Below are 20,983 nucleotides of genomic sequence, written 5' to 3' on the forward strand. Positions count from 1 at the left end.
CAGTGTTCAAATAATGCACTTCGATAAATCACTGACAAACATAACCTCACGCAACGAAAGAAAAAAAATCGCACAATTCAAAGACGAGGATAAATTATGCCGGTTCCCCTGCGCATATGCATTACTTATTGGATTTCTGTACTGTTTGCATTTTTAGATGCTTTGTACTGGCATGGAAAGTGCCCTACGCCCTTAAAACATTGTAGCTTATCGAACTTTCCTATGACGAGGGGATAAAGTATCTCGCTTCCATGTGCATTGCAACGCACTACTATGACCCCCATCCCTCACCCTTGTACGATTTCCCGGCTGACAATTTCTCCTTTAAAACCATACGACCGTTTGGGCTCGCATGAAAATAAAGCAATGCAGTTTCACCGGCAATGGCAATATTGTTTCGGTGCCTACGAATTTATTATATGAGCCACGTTTTTTCGTCAACTGTCTGCATCGCCAGTGTTCGCAGATTCTGTTTTCCCGCACATTGCCTGTTGTGTGATATTACGGCATTCCTTAAAAGGTTGAATACAAAAGAATTCCTATTTCATTCAACTTAGCAATCATGAAGCGCACTGTAGACCCACCGAAGTGAAACGCGCGTTCTATTATGACGCGGAACGGATAAATTTCGAGTTGAAATTATTCTGTAACATACTATTTAAATGTAAAGGCAGTTTCGAATTAATAGTCTGAATTTCGGTAATGGGGCCGACATTGTACTTCGAATTACGAATTATCCGTATTTCGAATTAAACAATTGAAATAACATGCAAAACTATATCTCAAGTTTCCGGGAACGAGAGCTTCTTCGAATTAGGCGGGATTTTGAATTAACCGATTTCGAATTATCGAGGTTCTACTGTATTTTTTGCACAAGATCCAGAAGGAGGTGGTGTCTAATACATTTTATGGTAAGTGATAATCTCAACTGTTGAAAGCATGGTTTAAAACCTAACTGATTTTGAGGAAAGCAGGGTGATAGATACAGGGTGTTCATGTTGTATTATAAAAAATATATAAAACAGACAACAATGCAGCAAAGATACTGGCTATACAAAATCTGTAATCAATGGAAAAGACTATCCTTATACAAACCTCTTCAGAGTTAAAGTCAGTAACTTCACAAACATAAAAAGGAATTTGTAAGCATCATCAGAGAAAAATAATGCTATCTTTACCTAAAGTATCCCACAAAAAGTACAATGCAAGAGAGATTTGGAGCGGAGCAGACCAAATCATGTTGAGGTATGAGGTCAAGTCCATGAACCTCTGAGCATCGACAGACATAAGATTGACAATTTCACCAACTGTGGATTCCTTTCGAGCTGCATTAGACATCCGCAGTGCCTGTGAAAAATAATAACTGTATTATAATAATTAATAACTATGCAACAAAATTAGTTCTAGAGAAGACTGCGTATAACATAGCCATATTAATTACAGTACTCAATTTCCGAACATAATACACACAAAATATTTCTAATATTATGCAAGGGAAATGTGTTCCTAAGAAATTTTCCCCAAACAAGTACAAAGCAGAAAAAGAAGAAATCATGTATATTACACTATTTGTAAAAAGTAATCTTACCTTTCGATAAATGGCTGAAATGAGAGCTGTTCGAATTCGAAGTCCAACAATGAACATTCTGTTAAAATACTGAGCCAAGAAAATGGTCTGCAGAGATGCTGTCACCAACAATAGGACTGCATACAAATATCCTTTCCAAAGAGATTCGTCACTACCTGTGAACGCTATCAGTAATCTGCAAACAAAATTATAAATTTCAACTTTGTAATTGCTTGAATTCTTAGCATGTTGTTAAAGGGGCACATATACCTTTCAATATAAAAAATTATACAATTTTATACATTCATCTCCTCCAATACTATGAGACCTTTTACAATGAAATCCAGTGTGCCTTGTAACTAGGGTTGCCATACGTCCTGGAAAAGCAGGATTGTCCTGAATTTGAGCATGTGTCCCGACGTCCTGACTGAATTTTTTAAAATCCCTAAATGTCCTGAATTTTAAAAATCAGAGCAAATTATTTCAAAATTTTCTCAAATGCATTTGAAAGGTAATGGAATTTTGTTGGTTGATCATCCTGAAACAGAGTGTGATGTCATTACCGGACGTTGTCATCACTAACGCTATCTACTTCCGCCCGGGAGCAGAGTGTTTCCGCTTTGGCCACTATTGCTAAGCGGCCTTTTTACATGGTGCTCGGCATAGTTTCGGCATATTAACTATCTTCAACATTGGTCTATTTTAGTTTATGTGCGTGTTTCTGTAACATACTGCACCCGCCCCCTCCCTAAATGGCACCGGCATGGAATCTACAGGGTCGCACATGGGTCAAGAAGAATGAAATACATAGGCGCTGAACTAAAATAAACTTAAAGGCGTACAGGGGAGGAGAAGCGGGGCATACATAACTAAAATGAGAACACATTCGAATTAAAATATTTAACTCACAAACAGGTTTATTCAACCTTAATGATGATGGGAAATGGCGCATTAAATAACACTAATGAATTACATTAAATTTTATAAATGTTTGTTGTGACTTGTTATGTGAACATCTGTCCGTTATGCTTGATAGAAATGAGTACGTTTATCGCAAAGCGGTGTATCGTGACATGTAGCGAATGGTAATTTTATCATAACACTGAGGCTATATTATCACTAACACATAAAACTAACATGCACCCGACAACACGTCTGAGCAATCCCTATTCTAATGAAGACCTAGATTCCCCAATGAAATGACGTAAAAGAAAATACATATGATACAACACCTGGGTTTGAACCGACCCTCGCTATTATAGACATCGCCAAGCTGATGGACAGAACCACCACTGACCTTACTGACCTTATCTACAATCACACATGACATAAAGAACACATAAATCATACATGATATGCAACAAATACGTAAAGGCACTTTGATCTTTCTTCTGACGCTGTAGGCCTCCTATGCCTACGTTGAGCATCGAACTGACAACCTCTTGCGATGAAGGCAGGGTCCTGTAATCCCTATCTACCCTCGAACAATTAACAATGATTCATTGGCAAACATTATCATTATCGGCCGGGTCGCTTGTTAATAACTACACTGCTCTGGCGTGTTAGGTAAATCACATATTTTGCCGTTCAAAGAAGCCAACTTCTCTTTAACAGCAATGTCCCTCCTTCCTCAGCTTACGGGACACCCACACAAAAAAAAGGAAACAACTGGGGCAAGGTCAGACGGGTGCGTCCGCCACCCCAAGGGTCAACAGCCCACATAACACGCGTGACATTCCCTTTTCAAAGGAAACAATAAACAATACAATACAATACAATAAACTGTGGTCTCAAAGACTCGCGCAAATCACCTTGAATTCAACACATATTTACCCAACAGTATCACGTCATTTTCACAACGCGACTCCGGTATTACAATGGTAATCTTTGCCCGATCACTATTATTATTATTATTATTATTATTATTATTCCTGCCGTCCTACATGGCTTACCCGCTACATTAATTATGCATGGTCATCGTGCGGAATCTACTCAGCAATTACAACACAATTAAGTGCTCGCGCGGCAATTAACATCTGATTACTGACTGCTAATTAATCGATGGTCAGCACATGGTTGCTTTATCGTCACACGGCTGTACATTCATTAATTAATTAATATTCACACGGATTGATATTTGACACACGCATTATGATCACTTCCTGGTAAATTTAATCACATAATCAATTTAAATCATATCACTTCCTATCTAAGTATTTCAAAGGGTGGGGTTTTTGACTGTCAGTTCGGCCGCTGAGCCTCGTAGTTACGTGCCCTACGCACTGTAGTACTTACCGTTTTACTTGCCATGCACTTATCAATTTAATGATTACTGTAATTAATAACTACTCTCACTGCACTCCCCTAAACTGATTACTCCTGGTCTTCTGATGCCAATAAACAAACAGAATCTCCCAAGAAAGAAATAATTGAATAAATCTCTACCCCATGCAAAGCTAAAGTATTATATCCCTAAATTATTTACAATCAATTACTCAGACCTGTCGTCGTTTTCCTAAACTAAGAATTAACAACTACGCGCCCATTTCGGCGCTCTAATTCAACAGGACTACATCTTTAATCTCTTATAGCGTCAGTTTACAATAAGCATTCCCATCCCCTCTATGCATGCCAGATATTGAAACTTTGTACTCATCTCTATCACATAATGACACCTTCGTCAGCTCAGGAGGTCCATCCTGAGCTTACTCCTGGTCCATGGGCACCGCGGTGATTACTTCATTTTCCATTCCATCTTGAAGTTGAAGATCCATTGTTCGATGCTGGTGGAGCCGCTGGCAGTTAATCCTGTACACACACAATGTCACTGTTTAATTCACACTCCGGTTAACAGCGTTCACTGTGAACGTCCGGTCACAATCTCGTAAGCGACTACGTAGTCCACGGTTCAGTACCGAATCTCGCCTAACTCTCGGCCACTATTGAGTCTGCTGCTATGTAAGATTATTATACTATAGTAATGATAATAATATTACTTTACACATCACGGTTTTATAAAAAGGTTAACACTGGCGTCACAGAGACCAAACTATACACTGTTTATGCGAATGTCATTTATTATTTCACTTAAAATGGGAGTTAACTTCACTTGAACAAAGAACTAACGAGGGCTTAACCGAGCATAGCTTCACCGTCGATGAGCCGCTAGCCCCGAGTGACGCTCGTCCCTTACTGCAGTAGTTTTTACAAGGGAGCAATACCCCTTCCACTAATTTGTGTATCGCCTATTCACGGCATACTCGAGGTATAACAGTACGGCTAATCGGTGACCAATATATAGTTGATGCGATTGAGACATAACCATTCCATTATTCTTCGGTGGATCTCCTTCAATTAATTAAAATCTGTCCGGCTTCCCCCACATTGCGTGGTGAACTCCCTTCTTCGAGGACGTGTCATGAGACTAACCAGATGGCCCAGTACTTTTCCATGCAGAAACCACACAGTATTCTTTCTTCTTCTGAAAGTTATCAAGAAAAGGGACATTAAGCACTCTAAATAAATGTCCCAGTGACATTTATCCCTTTTAAATCGGGAGACTGCATAATTTGAGTTTCATTAATTTTCTAGATCGTAGGTAATTAAGTTGGCTAGTCCGAATCCAAGATGGCTCCTATATTTCGTTTCGAAAAAGTTGGTTTCCCCTCATTCTGTGAGTCTTGAGGAGGGATGTCTTCTCTCGAGTGATGTCACGGGGAATCCCCATTCATAACCCCTCCCGGGTCTAAGGTGGCTTGGCTTCCTCTGTGGGCCCCCGCTACACAAAGGATAATACTGTGCAATAAGTCGCAGACAAAGAAATCTCGTAGAATAATTTTTAAAATACACGATTTATCCATCTCAATGGTATGAATATTAATTAGTTTCGGTATTACCTCTATCAATGATATGAATATTAATCAGTTTCAGCATTATTTCCCTTAAATAGCATTGTGTGCGTAATTACGAAGATCAATATCAACCAAAGGTCCTTGGATCATGCCCCTGTCGGGTTCAATACCATTCACGGAATATAGTTAGGTATTATTCACAACGGATCTTTTGGAAAAATTGTATAATATCAAAAAAGAGACTTTCAAAATTCAACAACTCGTGGACAAAAGATTTTCCATTGGTTAAGCGTGGAAGAAATGAACATGAAGCATATGTGATTTGTGCAAGTAAGTAAAGGAAAATAATATTCTGTGGTGTAATAGAATAGGTTAAATTAGACATTGTAAGATTTATTTCAATTTACGAGGACGTGAAGTTAGTTGCGACCAATAGCATTCACAGCAGTTAATCTGAAAAACTGTATTCATAATTTGGCCTATTTTTAATAGCCCTATCTTTAATTTTATTCTCGTTAGAAAGTATGGTTTCGAATCGTGGTCTTTTAGATTAAGTTAAAAGGTTAAATAGTTTACATTAGATTACATTTATAAAGGATTAGATACACTTGCATTTTTTTGCATGTATTTTATTATATAACACCAATAACAATTACGTAATGCTACTTTGGTTACCCGTACCACCTAAAGTGAACAAGTGCCGGATTAGATTAGGTTATGTTAAATCTTTATTCAGCCTCGATAGTAGCAGGTCATGATTCTTTACTGAAAAGTATTAAAAGTGAACTGAATGCAAGAGAAGCATTAATTGCGTTTGTTTACAACTAAATTCATATTTTCAATATATATGTCAACGGATCCCATGGAGGAAAAAGGATGTCTACAAGCATTCATTAACAGGGAAGCATAAGAAAGCTCTGTCTGTTGTTTCAAAAACACCATTACTTCAGGGATACTTCATTGAACAAACCAATGAAGCCAAGAATGTCACAGCAGCTGAAGGTGCTTTTGCGCATCACTCCATTGAGCACCACATGTCATACAATTCAGCCACCTGTAGATCTAAGATGTATAGCAAGGTATTCAAAGACTCAAATATTGTGTGTAAATTTTTGAGTGCAAAAACTAAAACTAAAGAAATTGTAAATAAAGTTCTTGCACACCATACTTTAAATGATTTCCAGAATAATATACAACATGTGTATCTTCTAAAAATAAGTACAGATGCTAGCAGCAAAAGGTATCATAAAATGTTTCCAGTGGTTGTTCAGTATTTTGATAAGAATATAGGTATACAGACTAAGCTTACTGAATTTGATGAACTAGAAAATGAAACTTCTGTTACTATTTCCAATTACTTGTTTAAGACTTTTTTAAGATATTTCAAGAAAGGTAGTTGCATTTGGGGGCGACAACACTAATACTAACTTTGGTAGGCTAAGAAAAAGAGAAGGAAATACTGTAATGTATTCAGTCATTTGAAGAAAGATTTGGAATGTGGTGACAATCTATTAGGTGTGGGATGCCCTGCTCATATTCTGCATAATACCCTACAAGCTGGAACTGATATTCTGAACATTGATATAGAGACACTTGTAATGAAGTTGTTCAATCATTTGTCCATCTACACAGTTAAGGTAAATACCCTTAAAGAGTTTTGTGATTTTGTTTGTGTTTCTCATCAAGATCTACTAAACCATTCAAAGACAAGGTGGTTAAGCATCTTCCCTGCTGTGGAGAGAGTCCTGTCACTATTTGAACCTCTACAATCCTATTCCTGCCAATTCAGAATTGTCTAAAATATTTGAAATCTATTTTTGAAAATCCTCTTGCCAAAGCCTACCTCCATTTTATTCCATCCCTTTTTCATACATTCCAAATATCCATTCTAAAGGTAGAGCAGGAATCTATATCAGATATTGAAGTTTTTCAAATATTAGAATTAGTGGCAGAAAATCTCAAGCGAAGACATGAACAACATTTTGTTTCATTAACCATTCAAGAAATCTTAAAACAATCTGGATGATCACACAAAAACAGAGAATTTTCAGAAAGAAACTGATGAATGTTACACAACATGTGACAAATATTTGCAGAAGTGGCTGGGTTCATTTACTGACTTAAATGGATGGTTTTGGAGAATGTTCCAACATGGAAAGGGAAAATAGAAGAGACTGTTAAATTTTTAATTAAACGGGGGCACAAAATTGATGATTCTATGGCATTTAACAAAGCATTGTGTTTGATAAACTTTGTTAAAGAAAAACTGAATAATGATGAAAATGATTTTGTATCCATGTTAGCTAGTAATAAATAGGTTCAGTTTTTCAAGCAATGTAAATTCAGTGAGCAATATTTTGAATTGCATAAATTGGCTGAGTTCTAATTCTGTTTACCTGGCCATAATGCATGTGTGGAAAGAATTTATTCTTTAATGAATTCACAATGGACAGATGACAAACAGACTGAAAGTAGAATCTGTTAAGTCAATATTATTGCTGCAATACAATTTTAAAGAAATATCTCGTCAGGAATTTCACGATTACATTTAAAAAAATAAGTTGCTAAAAAGTGTGTCAAGTTCAGTAAGGTATGTTTGGTATGGGCATCAGGGCACTTCTGTGACAAATATCTTAAGCAAAGATAAATAAATGCTTTTTTTAGTTTTCATTTACTGGTGTTATTGAGAAATGAGTAATTCCACGTGAGCTGTCCCATTTGTTACTTAAAAGTCTACTTATTATGTCTCTATCTGATTTTTAACATTATCATATGACAAGTGTGTCTTTTGGTAATAGATGGGACAGTTCACATGTAATTACTCAAACATACTCCTTGGAACCATAGGCACCAACTTTTGGTCTTGAACACAGGGGCAAGGATGAATATATCAAATATTTTCACGGGAGCAAAAACACGATTGCATCCCCGTACCACTTTATGCATGGGGGCAAGTGCTCTCATCGAGTCGGCACCTGTGGTTGAAACATGTCGATGTTAGCGTCCTGAATTTCATCCTGAACCTTATGGCAACCCGACTTGTAACTGAAATTTGCTCTTCAACACAGAAAAATGTCTTAAAATTTTTGAAACTAGATTTTCAAAATTCTCATTGTGCAATTTGCAGTGAACTATCATTCTCAAATGGATGGATGGACGGATTTTCAGCACTTTGAAATTTTCTTTTTTTGTTCTAAAGTCAAGAGGCAAATTAAGAAACTGAACCTCAATAGATAAAACATTCTCACTGTAAGAGGAAGAATTTTTCTCTTTCTTACAAGTTTAAAATTATGATGTAATTTTTACCATAAAATAAAATATTTTATATCAAACTTTCTGTTAACCTGTCTAATGGGGAACGAGGCATACAATACTTATTATTTTTTAACTCTGGTAATTTCCATCAGATTGAGCTGAAATTTTAAGGATGTGTCCTGGCTTGTGTTATCATCTCTTTAGATTTCGTTCAACTCAGTATTCACGGCTGTATCTGTTAAGGGAACCTCCACACTTTTTGAAGCAGTAGTTTATGCAGAAAGTATCTTTGTCCATGTTCACCTCACACAGTAGGGTCACTGATTGTATGTGAATTATGTAAATATTGGGTGAATCACATGCTGAATTTTGTTGGTTATTTTAAAAAGTAGTGTTTACACTGTGGTGGTATTTCTGTAGTATGCATGACGTCTTCTGTGTTTTGTGTAAGTATGACAGGAAGACAGCAAGATCCACCCAGTGTGATGTTATCTGCTAAATGTTTAGACTCTGTGATGACGTGGTCTATTTAGAGAAGAATCTTCAGCAAGTGATGGTGAATCGGTGTACTTAGAGAATAACTGTCGGCAGCCCTGAAGATGGTTTTCCGTGGTTTACCATTTTCGCACCAGGCAAATGCTGGGACTGTACCTTAATTAAGGCCATGGCCACTTCCTTCCAACTCCTAGGTCTTTCCTATCCCATCGTCGCAATAGGCCTATCTGTGTCGGTGCGATGTAAAGCCACTAGCAAAAAAAAAAAAAAAACACAAAAACTTAGAGAATACTGGGGCCAAGTTCTTCAACAAGTACCAAAGTAGGGTTGTTTCTGTCACTTACCATGAAACTCAAGTACGAAATATGAAAAATGATGATAGCAGAGGTAAGTGATTTTCTTAAACCCATATTTTCATTTGAATGCTTCATGATTAACATTTATTTTATTGCAGTATTTATACAATGCATTGAATGAATGCACTCTGTATGATGGCCACACAGTAACTGCTTCGTGATCTATGCGTTAGGACTACCTAATTAGGCAACTGGAAAAGGGGCAATCCCAATGTTGTTTCATTGGGAGAGTCAATAATTTTCTGCCAATACTAGATCATTTCTAGATCCTGTATTTTATGATTTTCCAACTTGTGTTATGTCAAAAATACAGAAAAAGGATTCAGTACGTTTTGTCACTATGGCTGATTTTCATCCTTCACCAGAAACATCATCAATTAATAACCTTCACTACTTTCTGCTTTAAGAAACGAAATTTCCACTTCCGGAGGTGCATATGGCCCTGAGGTTCACTCAGCCTACACCAAAAATGAGTACCAGGTTAATTCCTGGGGGCAAAGGTGGCCAGGCATACAGCTAACCACTCTAACACATCCGAGGTTACGAATAGTGGAAGCCTTTACCTTACACCCCTCCAAGGACCTCCATGGCCTGTACGGAGATGACTTTGCTTCTTTTTTTACTACTTTCTTCTAGTAATGCATCAGACAGTGCGAAAGAAACTAACTTTAGAGAGAGAATAGAGAGTTATTTGAAAAGCAAGACATATATCTTTCTTATTCTCACATTTGACAAAATTAAAATTGGAGCACTTGGCACATTTTTAACACGTTCACTGCGTATTAGCAGAGCGTGACATACCCGCCAACCTGAGCAAAATATTTGTGTGGGACTCTTTAAAAGTTGTAATTATCAAAGTTTTGTACGTTGGTAGAACGAGTTCTATCGAACTCGTGGACTTATCCGACTCACGCACACAGTGGTTGAAATCGAGAAGTAATATTGGTCACCAGACGGATCACGTTCTTTTACTGAACATATTGCAATAGTGAAATTTATTTATTTCAAAAGCAGAACCACTCTCCTGAAGAATTAATAAACAGAAAATGCAGTGTCTTAGCTCGCATTGGTCTTGCTGCTCAAAGATTCCATAAATGAATGATGACGTATGACGACAACTCTGAAGAGGAAATACGCGGGAAATGGAATACGCTTGCGCGAATATGGCTACGGATGAATCTGCTAGTAGACTGGACTTACACGATGTGCGGGATGACAATTAGAGCCTTTCTTACCATGCGCGAAACCTGGGATTTACATTTCCTAGCAACCGTCCCATGACGCGCTAGGCGCGTGCTCCGCACTGAACGTGTTAATAACACAGTACAAAACTAGTAATTTTCACGATCCTACAGGCCTTTTCTTGTATGATTAACAACCTTGCATAATTAACGCATTCCAATATTTTTGGATTAAAAGTGGAGAAAAAGAAATGTTCACGTATTTGACGCACCCACTTCTTCGAACATCCATCACGCAGCTCCGGATGTGATTCGAAATAAAGATGTCAACTACTCAAGTAGCAGCTTTCCTATTGCGAAAGCAGGAATTCCATATACAGGGCAACGTGCTGTAGGAAATACCACTGCTCTAGTTCAGAGAATCAGCCCAGAAGTGACTAGTGATGTTCTATTCCAGTCTCGTACAAAGATATTTTACGAGTGTTTCGGGTACGGGACACGCGTTTTCTGTGATCTCAAAACTGTTTGTTAGTTCACAGTGAGCAAGTATTCGAGTAATACTGTATCATATAAACTCGCAGTGATAAACAGAAAGGAAAAGGGCAGTGGGCCGCAAGTATTCAGTGTCCAAATGCAACGTGCGCTACTGCAGTAACAGAAAAGTGCACTTCATGCAACCAACAAGTCTTGCAAAGCATTTTGAGGACCAAAAAGCAGCAAGTTTCCGCAAGTAGGAGGATCTAGGCAACGTTTGATATGCCGTTTCTAACGAAATGCTGTATTTTAAAGAATGAGATATAGCCTCTGCACATGGAATCAGCGTCTCGGATTTGAAGGTTAGCCGCAGCTATATGATTACTTTTATGAAGAGAAATGGACTTTCTCTTTGACAAAGAACAACATTATGTCAAAAAAGGACAAACTATTTCAACCAAAAAGTAACCAATCGCTTTGTGATTGAGAAGCATAAAGTGAAGGAATATTTGATCTCCCAAATAGGAACAGCAGCCGCAGGTCAGACGCCAATCAGTTCCCATATGCCACAAAGTCGAACAATCGACAAGAGAGGGACACCGAGTGTTAGTTCGCGCTACCAGAAGCAAACAACGATGTACTGCAATGCTTACTGTAACAGCTGATGGCAGAAAGCTTGCACTTTACGTTGTTCTAAAATGAAAAACAATGCCTAAAGAAAAATGTGCGCGAGGGATCCATGTTCATATCCAAGAAAAAGGGTGTACGGACACGTCACTCGTACAAGATTGGATACGAACGGTTTGGGAAAATCTAGCAGGGTCCCTCCCTCGATGCCCGGCCCTTCTCGTGTTGGACAGTTTTCTTTTTTTGCTTGTATGTCATTGTTATGACATTACATGAACTGTACCTTTATTAGTTCATGTTCATTTCATTTCAGGTCGTATTGTCAGCTCGTAAGGGGAAGAATATTTTCCAGTGTCTGTACTACAAACCCACGTGTCCAATGTACCTGATGTACCCTATTTGACTTTACAGAAAAAATCTCACGCCCGAATTTTACGCTAAATGACGATAACCACAAACGAGTTGAACCAATTGTGTTCATATTACATTTGATGTATCTTTCAAATGTAAATGAATTGTATAATTTTTATATATCTGAATTCCTTGAATAATTTACACATCCGAAGTTTTCACCAATATTCTTTGTAAAAAAAAAAAAGTGTGTTAATTATGCTAGAAAATACGGTATATATCATCATATACCGCTGCAGCATATTTTATATTATGTGAAAAAACTGCTTGCCATGTGGATGAGGATTACGAAAACAGAGTTCCCTGCTTAAGGGGTTAAAGATGGGCTACAGATTGAGGTTTAGGTTATAGGCAGCACTAGGAAGAATAGTCACGCAAACTTTCATGCAATTAATTTGAGAACTTGACAAGTTATGACGTAAATGGTTTTAAAAATAACAGTTAAAAAAAAAAAAAGTGATAAATGATAAAAGTGACAAATGGTAGACTCTAGCAGGTTAAACGTCCACCAACTATCATGAGGGTGCAATTTAACCCTAGAACTGGCAACTATCGAATATTCGACACTTTGGTCCCTGATGTAGTGGCAATGTTGAATATTTGACATGTTAACATTTCTTCTTGTAATTTCCTTATTTCTTCAACAGATATCATGACAGTCGTCTTCTTGTTCTCGAAGTCGACAACTGCCATGAGTTCAGTTTCATTCATATTTACAACCTCTTTGGGTGCAATTACACATAAATAAAATAATGCAGTTTTCCGACAGTCTGTTTGAGCGCCATTTCTGTAGTGTTTATACACAAACCTTCATTAGCACTCCTTTGCTATTCTATTTCATTTTATTTTGTGCGAGTTATTTACTCCTGTATATATATTGTTATTTGACCTGTTATATACATTTTTAGTACAGAGTGTGTCTAAATATGGCATCTTCATTTCATTACGGAAAATCAGTAATGAAGTAGTGCGAAAATTGTTGGAAAATGAAAGTGACGGATCTGACTTTGAGGTTATTGAGGATGAACTGACAGATTCAGAGTCGGTTTTGGAGTGTTTATCAACTATTTCTTTGCATCAAATATCGGAAAGTTAAAGCGATGACTACCTCCCATAAAGTAACCTATCATAACAAAGTGGTCTAAGGGCACGCTTCCAAATGATTGCATACCAATATATATTCCCTAATATTTTCAAGAATATACTCTCAGATTGATGAAACTTTTGCTAGTGCATTACAGATACATTATAGACAATCTGTATATCTCTGTTTGTGACATGTTCCAGTTTTGTGTACACAGGACGGGAAGTTCTATTATTTTGAACTTAGGAATTACACCTTTTGAACAGACTGTACTTTTTTTAAAGTCAAAACACTTATGCATTTTTGTGTCATTATGACAATCCTCAGTGTATTAGCTTTACGTAGATACATAAAATTTCGTAGATTTATTTCATATCTTGCGGATATTTTGTATTTGATTTAGACAAGCAAAAATTGACAAATATGGCTGCCACCACAAGAATTAACATTGTCAGTTCTAGGGTTGTCATAATCTGGTCAATTTTATAGATACCTGAACATTATTTTACAGATATGAAGGTGAAAGTTGATTTCAATTTAACATAGTAAAAATTAAAAAGTATTTCTTAATCCTGAAGAAAAATAAATAGAAATGTTACTTACTTAAGAATTTGTGGATTCACAAATATAAGTAAATCCTGGACGAGTTTCAGAAGAGAGCCAAAGATAAAAGTAGGTCCAAAAGCCTTACAAATTGCTGGTAGAATTGATGCTTGTGACTTTTTCCTTTGTTTACCACCAACAAAATCCACACTACCTGATGTCTTACGAAATGATGCCTTTGTCGTAGGAACACTGTCAACAAACAAGAAAAAAAAGTAGTGTTTATCAGCAAGTAAGAAGACTTTCACATCAACATCTGTATAAGTTCAGACTTATAACTAGAGAGCAGATTCACATGCACTAGAAACGGCAAAATATACATGCATTTATGCACTAAGAAACAGCAATATACGCACTTATATATGCAATATTGCATACTCTGAAAAATACTTGCTTTCCCTCTATAAGGTGAAAGGTCATTTTTTTCAAAATGGCGCCCGGTAATGACGACGTTGTGTTTTATTCTCCGAGTAAATTAACCATAAAATGTGACTAAAAGTGCGGAAAATGTCGAAGATTAGTGAAAAATGGAATGTTGTGTGATTCATGTGATCGATGGTGGCATTATAAGTGCGGAAATTGCCCTAGGGTCGTAAAAACTAATGAAAATATTGACTGGATTTGTGAGCAGTGTGTTCGGAATGATGATGTTGGGGACGGCGTTGACGAAGCACCGAAAACAGTCAATGAGGAATATAAAAGTGCATTAGAAATTATAAACATTCTAAAAAAGGACAATGAGACTCTTAAAGTTGAAAATCAAGAATTAAAAGAAAGACTGCGATCGCTAGAATTTGGGACTGACCATTCTTCGAGTGATATACCGGTACAAGTAACAAACTCGCACGTGGTGTCAAGTAGTTCGTGGATGGCCGGCTAAGAAGAAATTTACAACTGAATTTCCGGAAATAAACATCAGAAATAGGTTTTCTGCCCTAAATAATTTAATTCCGGAAGAAAGTGATTGCGCGCGTGAAACCAAATTATCGCGATCCGCTGCCGTTGCCGTGCCGAGTTTAAAATTTAGGCCTAAAATTCAGATTCAAGACCCAGTTAGGCCTAAATCAGCGAAGGTAGCTGTGTTTGGTGATAGCCAAGGAAGGGGAATTGCGGGAGTGATTAACGACGAGAATATAGCAGCAACCGGAGAAATATATCCAGGAGCTTCTATCAGCCGTGTTGTGGAAAACGTAGAAGCAGCAACTAGGAACTTCGGGAGCGGCGAAGCAGTGCTTATCATCGGTGGGACGAACGACGTAGCTCACGACGACGCCAAGAATGTAAGATCACAACTTAAACATACACTAGGGAAGCTGACCCACACTAACGAGTGAACATGCCCCACAGGCATGATTTGAGTAGAGACTCATGTGTGAACATTGAAGTGGACAAGGTCAATACAGATATTGTTAAAATTTGTAAACATTTTCAGAATACTCAAGTTACTGAATGCAGCAGTTTTAAGAGATACTGTTATACAAAACATGGCCTCCATCTAAACAATTCAGGTAAACGAAAGATAGCAAATATTGTTCTAGATTTTATTAATCTTAAGATATGTACTGTAAAATAGGCAACTCCCTTGAGTTATAATACTGACCAGGAAAACTAGTAGAAAGAGCCAGCTGTACTTCAAGCTGGCTCAGTCAACTAGAAAAAGAAACTCAGGATAGTAAGGAATTTCAAGTTACCCAATTGCAACAGTCAAGTTTTAGGGAGGAAGGGGGTCTGAGATTGCTCTTGGTAAACTGTCAAAGTGTAGTAAATAAACAATTAAAATTCGGTACATTGATGGAATCTTATGAGACTGATGTGGTGATAGGAGTGGAATCGTGGTTGAAAGAAGGGGTGGGTAATAGAGAAGTATTTCCAGAAGGGTACACAGTCTATCGTAGAGACCGAAGAGATAAAAAGGGAGGGGGGGGGGGGGTGTGTGTTTATTCTGGTGAAGGAAACTTACTGTTCACATGAATGGTTTACCGATGAAAGGGATGAAATATTAGGGATAAAATTAGTTTGTGATAATATGAAGGAGGTGGGAATTATAGGAACACACAGGCCTGGAAGAGAGGAAAGAGACATGGAAATCTTTGAGAAAATAATAGATTATACTCGTAAAAACAATAATAATGATATGGTAATAATTGGGGGAGATCTAAATTTACCTGAAGTTGAATGGAATGGAGCTGCAAGTGAAGCTCATGAACAGAAACTGGCAAATAAGTTAATTTGGGAGAGAGGATTTACACAAGTAGTACAAGAACCAACTCGTCTCAATAACTTACTAGATGTATTCTTGGTTAAACCATGGGAAATTGTTGATAAAACTGAGGTAATTGAAGGAATAGGAGACCATAAGGCTGTAATAATGGATGTAGGACTCGTACCAAAAAGGCTTAATAAGAGGGTTACACAAGACAAGAAATTGTACAGAAAAACTAAAGTTGATGAATTTGGGACTTACCTTAAATCACAATTCAGTTGTTGGATAAGTGAAGGGAGTAACGTGGATACACTTTGGGCTAAATTTAAAGGAATCATTTGGGAAGGAGAGAAGAGATCTGTACCTGTTAAGAAGGGTAAAATGACCTCAGACCCTGTTTATTATACAAGGGAAATAAGAGAATTAAAAAGAAAATATAGAATAGTAAACAGGAAAATCAAAGAGGGTAGGGAGAGTAGAGAAACTAGAAAACAGCTAATGAGGGAACCGAATAGAGTGAAAAAGGAAGCAAAAGAGAATTATATGAATGGCATACTTCAAGAGGGTAATGACCACAAAGGGAAATGGAAAAAGCTGTATTCATATATCAGGAATCAAAAAGGAAAAGGAATCCAAATTCCTACAATGGTGGGAGAAGGGGGTGAACACTATTTAACAGATACTGAGAAAGCAAACCTATTTAGTAGGGAATTTAGAGATTCAGTAGATGATTGTCAAGAGTTGGAAACCGAAACAGAAGATAGAAAGGGAGAGAGACAGAGGGAAACAAGAAGCTTCTCATTCACAAACGAAGATATTTTCAGAGAAATCCAACTGCTTCAGCAAGGAAAAGCAGCAGGAAGTGATCAAATTACTGGGGAGGTATTAAAGACAATGGGGTGGTACATAGTGCCTTATTTAAAATTTCTCCTTGACTATGTCATAAATAATAGTGTAATACCAAAGGAATGGAAGGAATCTATAATAATACCAATTTATAAAGGAAAGGGTGATAAAAGGAAACCAGAGAACTACAGACCAATCAGCCTGACCAGTATAGTTTGTAAAATACTGGAGAGTTTAATATCAAAGTACATCAGAGGGATATGTGATGATAAAAATTGGTTCATGAGGAGCCAGTATGGATTTAGAAAGAAATTTTCTTGTGAGGCACAACTGGTGGGATTTCAGCAGGACATATCAGATCAGTTGGATTCAGGAGGTCAGTTAGATTGCATAGCCATAGATCTTTCCAAAGCCTTTGATAGAGTGGAACATGGAATATTATTAAAGAAACTGGAGAGAATAGGATTGGACGTAAGGGTTACACATTGGATAAAAACATTTCTAAATTCAAGGGTTCAGAAAGTCAAAGTAGGAAATAATGTATCTCAGGAAGAGAAAGTTTGGAAGGGAATTGCACAGGGTAGTATAATCGGTCCGTTACTTTTCTTAATATACGCAAATGATTTAGGGAACAATATAACATCAAAAATAAGATCGTATGCAGATGACATAATTGTTTATAGGGAAATAAACAACATTGAGGATTGTTCAGAATTACAAAGGGACCTTGAAAGTATCCAACAATGGGTTGAAGAAAATAATATGAAGGTTAATGGAGGCAAATCAACTGTTACAACTTTTACAAACAGGAGCTTTAAAACTGAATTTGAATATACTTTGGATGAGGTAGTTATCCCAAAAGATGGCAAGTGCAAATACTTAGGTGTGAGATTTGAAAGTAATTTGCACTGGAAGGGTCATATTGATGACATTGTTGGGAAAGCATACCGATTGTTACATGTCATAATGAGGCTACTTAAAGGATGCAACAAAGAATTAAAAGAAAAAAGTTACTTGAGTATAGTTCGTCCATTATTGGAATATGCAAACAGTGTTTGGGATCCTCACCAAGAATACCTAATAAAAGAAATAGATAGTGTGCAGAGGAAAGCAGCAAGATTTGTAACAGGGGATTTCAGGAGAAAGAGTAGTGCATCAGAAATGTTAAAGGAACTTGGGTGGGAAACTTTAAGTACGAGAAGGGAGAAAACTAGACTTATAGGATTATATAGAGCCTATACAGGAGAAGCAGCATGGGGAGATATCCGTGAGAGGCTTCAGTTGGAAAATAATTGTATCGGCAGGACTGACCACAAATATAAAAATTGAAGGTATTTTAGCAGAAGCGATTGGGGTAAATTTTCATTCATTGGGAAGGGTGTGGAGTGGAACAGTTTACCAGGGGTAGTGTTTGATCCTTTTCCAAAATCTGTACAGATATTCAAGAAGAGAATAAACAGCAACAGAGAAAATAAATGAAGTGTTACAGGGAATTCGACCAGTGCAGGTTATTGTAAATAAAAAAATGTGTGTGAATAAATTAATTCCATCCCCTGGTCTAAGGAGTTTGGACAGCCAAAGTAGGGGACTGCCTGTAGGGGTGAAGTACAGTGGGGACTTCGAGGCCCCTGGGGCCGCTACGGTAGCTGTGAAGGCCCTTCAGGAACTCTGAAAAGTGGTGGCAAAAGGGGCTCTGGTTAAGACGCAGCAGGTCGTTATGCTACTTGGGATCCAGAACGGGTTAAAAAAAAAAAAAGTAAATAAATAAATGCAATGTAAATATTAATCTTATACCAGTTGTATAGTATCATTTGAAGTAATTCCACATACTGTATATCAGTTGACTATATTTGTAAGTAGTACAGGAGATATTATAAGTAGAATTTTGTAAACAATATAAATTTATTAAGGATGAGCTGTGTGTTCAATAGAAAACATTGTTAGCGTAAATTGTATAATATTGTATTATAGGAAAATTTTCTTCTCTTGTTAATTTAATATTTAGTGCTTGACAATAATGTATTTTAGTGTACCATTTGCCACCGAGGTAGACACCTCATTTGCAAATAAAGAGATTTTGATTTGAAGGTTGGTTCTCCAAATGAACAACTGCTGAGCAGAATACTTTTAGCGGCCATTTCTTTTGGCATAATTTTTAGTGGTTACTGATCTTCATACAATGAAGAAATGAAAGTATGTGTTATAGATCCAACATAGCGGCAGCTCTGGTGAACTCGCAATGCACTATACAGGCTTGCCAACGTCGGCGCATTATCCACAGATACTGAATAACATGAAAGGTGAACGGTTAAGATAGGTTAAGAGCTACAAAATCAGACGTGCCAAGTCTCCCGATTTGAGCGGGAGACTCCCGATTTTTCATCGTTCCTCCCGATCTCCCGATTTTCAGAGCAATATCCGTAATTTTCATATTATTTTAAACTCCCGCGTATTTCCTCGTTCTATCGATATATGGCTGAGTATGGCTGGTCGATAGTAGTTCTAATAATGAAACCAGATGGCAGTACGGGGCACGGTGACTAGTCATGTGCTGCTCTTTGATCTATAATACAGTCATTCTCTTTGCAAGCGAGTCAAGCGAGTAACATTCTCTTTGGAGTAACCTAACCTCAGAAGCAGCACACCATAGTTGTTTTACCCGTAGAAGTGCTCGTGTTGTGCCTTAATATTTGTTTTGGCCAAAATGTCAAGAAAGAAATATGATGCAGTGTTTAAAAGTGCTTACAGGGAAGAGTTTCCGTGTTTGAGTGAATCCAGAAAGGGACCAACGTTCACATTCTGTACTATATGTAGGTGTGAATTTTCAGTTGCACATGGCGGGAAATGCGATATACTCAAGCATATGCAAACGAAAAAACATAAGGAGTGTCCAGTGTGTAGAAAGAAACCAGAAACTGAACTTTTCATGTAAAAACCAAGATGTAAATCCTGTGACGATTGCCGAGGCATTATTTACGTCATTTATAGTAGAACATAACCTGCCTGTAAATTGTGCCGATCACGCCGGGCCTTTGTTTCGCAAAATATTTCCTGATTCAGAAATCGCTAAACGATATGGGTGTGCTAGAACGAAAACAGCGGCTATCATTACAGAAATGTGCATGGAAGAAAGGAAGAAAATTGTATCACATTTGCAGGTGAATGCATTTTCTGTTGCTACTGATGGTAGCAATAAAAGCGACTTGAAGATATATCCCATTGTTGTAACATTTTTTAGGCCTGAACTCAATGAAATTCAGAGTTGTCTACTCTCTGTGCCTAATTTAGAAGGGGATGCTACTGGAGCTAACATTGCCAATCTTTTGCTCTCAACTTTTCGGGAATTCTGCATTCCATTAAAAAACTGCCTAGCTCTTGGTGCTGATAATGCTCCAGTAATGGTAGGATTAAAGAATGGTGTGGCAGGATGTTTGAAGCGGGAAAATAGTAACATAATCATCGTAGGCTGCTCTTGTCACCTAATTAATCTTGCTGCCGAGAAGGGTGCGGCGTGCTTGCCCGTAAATGTAGATGAAAGTATAATTGATATATTTTATTATCTGGAAAGGAGTGCAAAGAAGAAAGAAAAGTTCAGAGAATTTCAGACTTTACACAACACTGAGATCAGGAAAATTCTGAAGCATGTGCCTACTCTATGGTTATCACTAAGAAGGTGTTTAGATGGGATTTTGCTTCAGTGGGACCCTTTGGTTACATTATTCAGGAGCGAAATTGTGAGTAAGGATTCTAAGATGGGAACTTTGAAGACTTACAAAATTCCTAAGCGCAGTTTAAGTGCAGATGTGTCTTGTTTGTCTGAAAACATTAAGGAATGTCATAACATTTCACCTCACTCCTCAGTTAAAAGGAAAACCCAGTCATCAGTTTCACTAAAAAAAAAAATGAAACTACTGATCACACTAAGAGCCATGCATTGTCACGTGAAGAACGACTTTTCATGTTCCTTTCATCAAATTTACATAAATCTTTTTGCCATTTTCTCTCAAGTTTTATGGATATCTTTGAGAAT

The 20,983-nt window shown here is 37.4% G+C and overlaps 1 protein-coding gene across 10 annotated transcripts in view; it reads right to left on the reverse strand.

Annotated features, from left to right (window-relative positions):
• MRP (Multidrug-Resistance like Protein 1) overlaps positions 1 to 20,983 on the reverse strand; it is a 482,909-nt gene that overhangs the window by 335,868 nt on the left and 126,058 nt on the right. For all 10 annotated transcript variants that reach the window (XM_067153606.2, XM_067153603.2, XM_067153605.2 and 7 more), the window contains 3 exons: positions 13,905 to 14,096; positions 1,589 to 1,763; positions 1,179 to 1,347 (listed from right to left, as the gene is read on the reverse strand). In XM_067153606.2, the coding sequence (XP_067009707.2) occupies positions 1,179 to 1,347; positions 1,589 to 1,763; positions 13,905 to 14,096 (536 nt within the window). The remainder of the gene's footprint in view (positions 1 to 1,178; positions 1,348 to 1,588; positions 1,764 to 13,904; positions 14,097 to 20,983) is intronic.

This window comes from Anabrus simplex, chromosome 9 (assembly GCF_040414725.1).
Source record: "Anabrus simplex isolate iqAnaSimp1 chromosome 9, ASM4041472v1, whole genome shotgun sequence".
In the NCBI taxonomy this organism is placed as follows: Eukaryota; Metazoa; Arthropoda; class Insecta; order Orthoptera; family Tettigoniidae; genus Anabrus; species Anabrus simplex.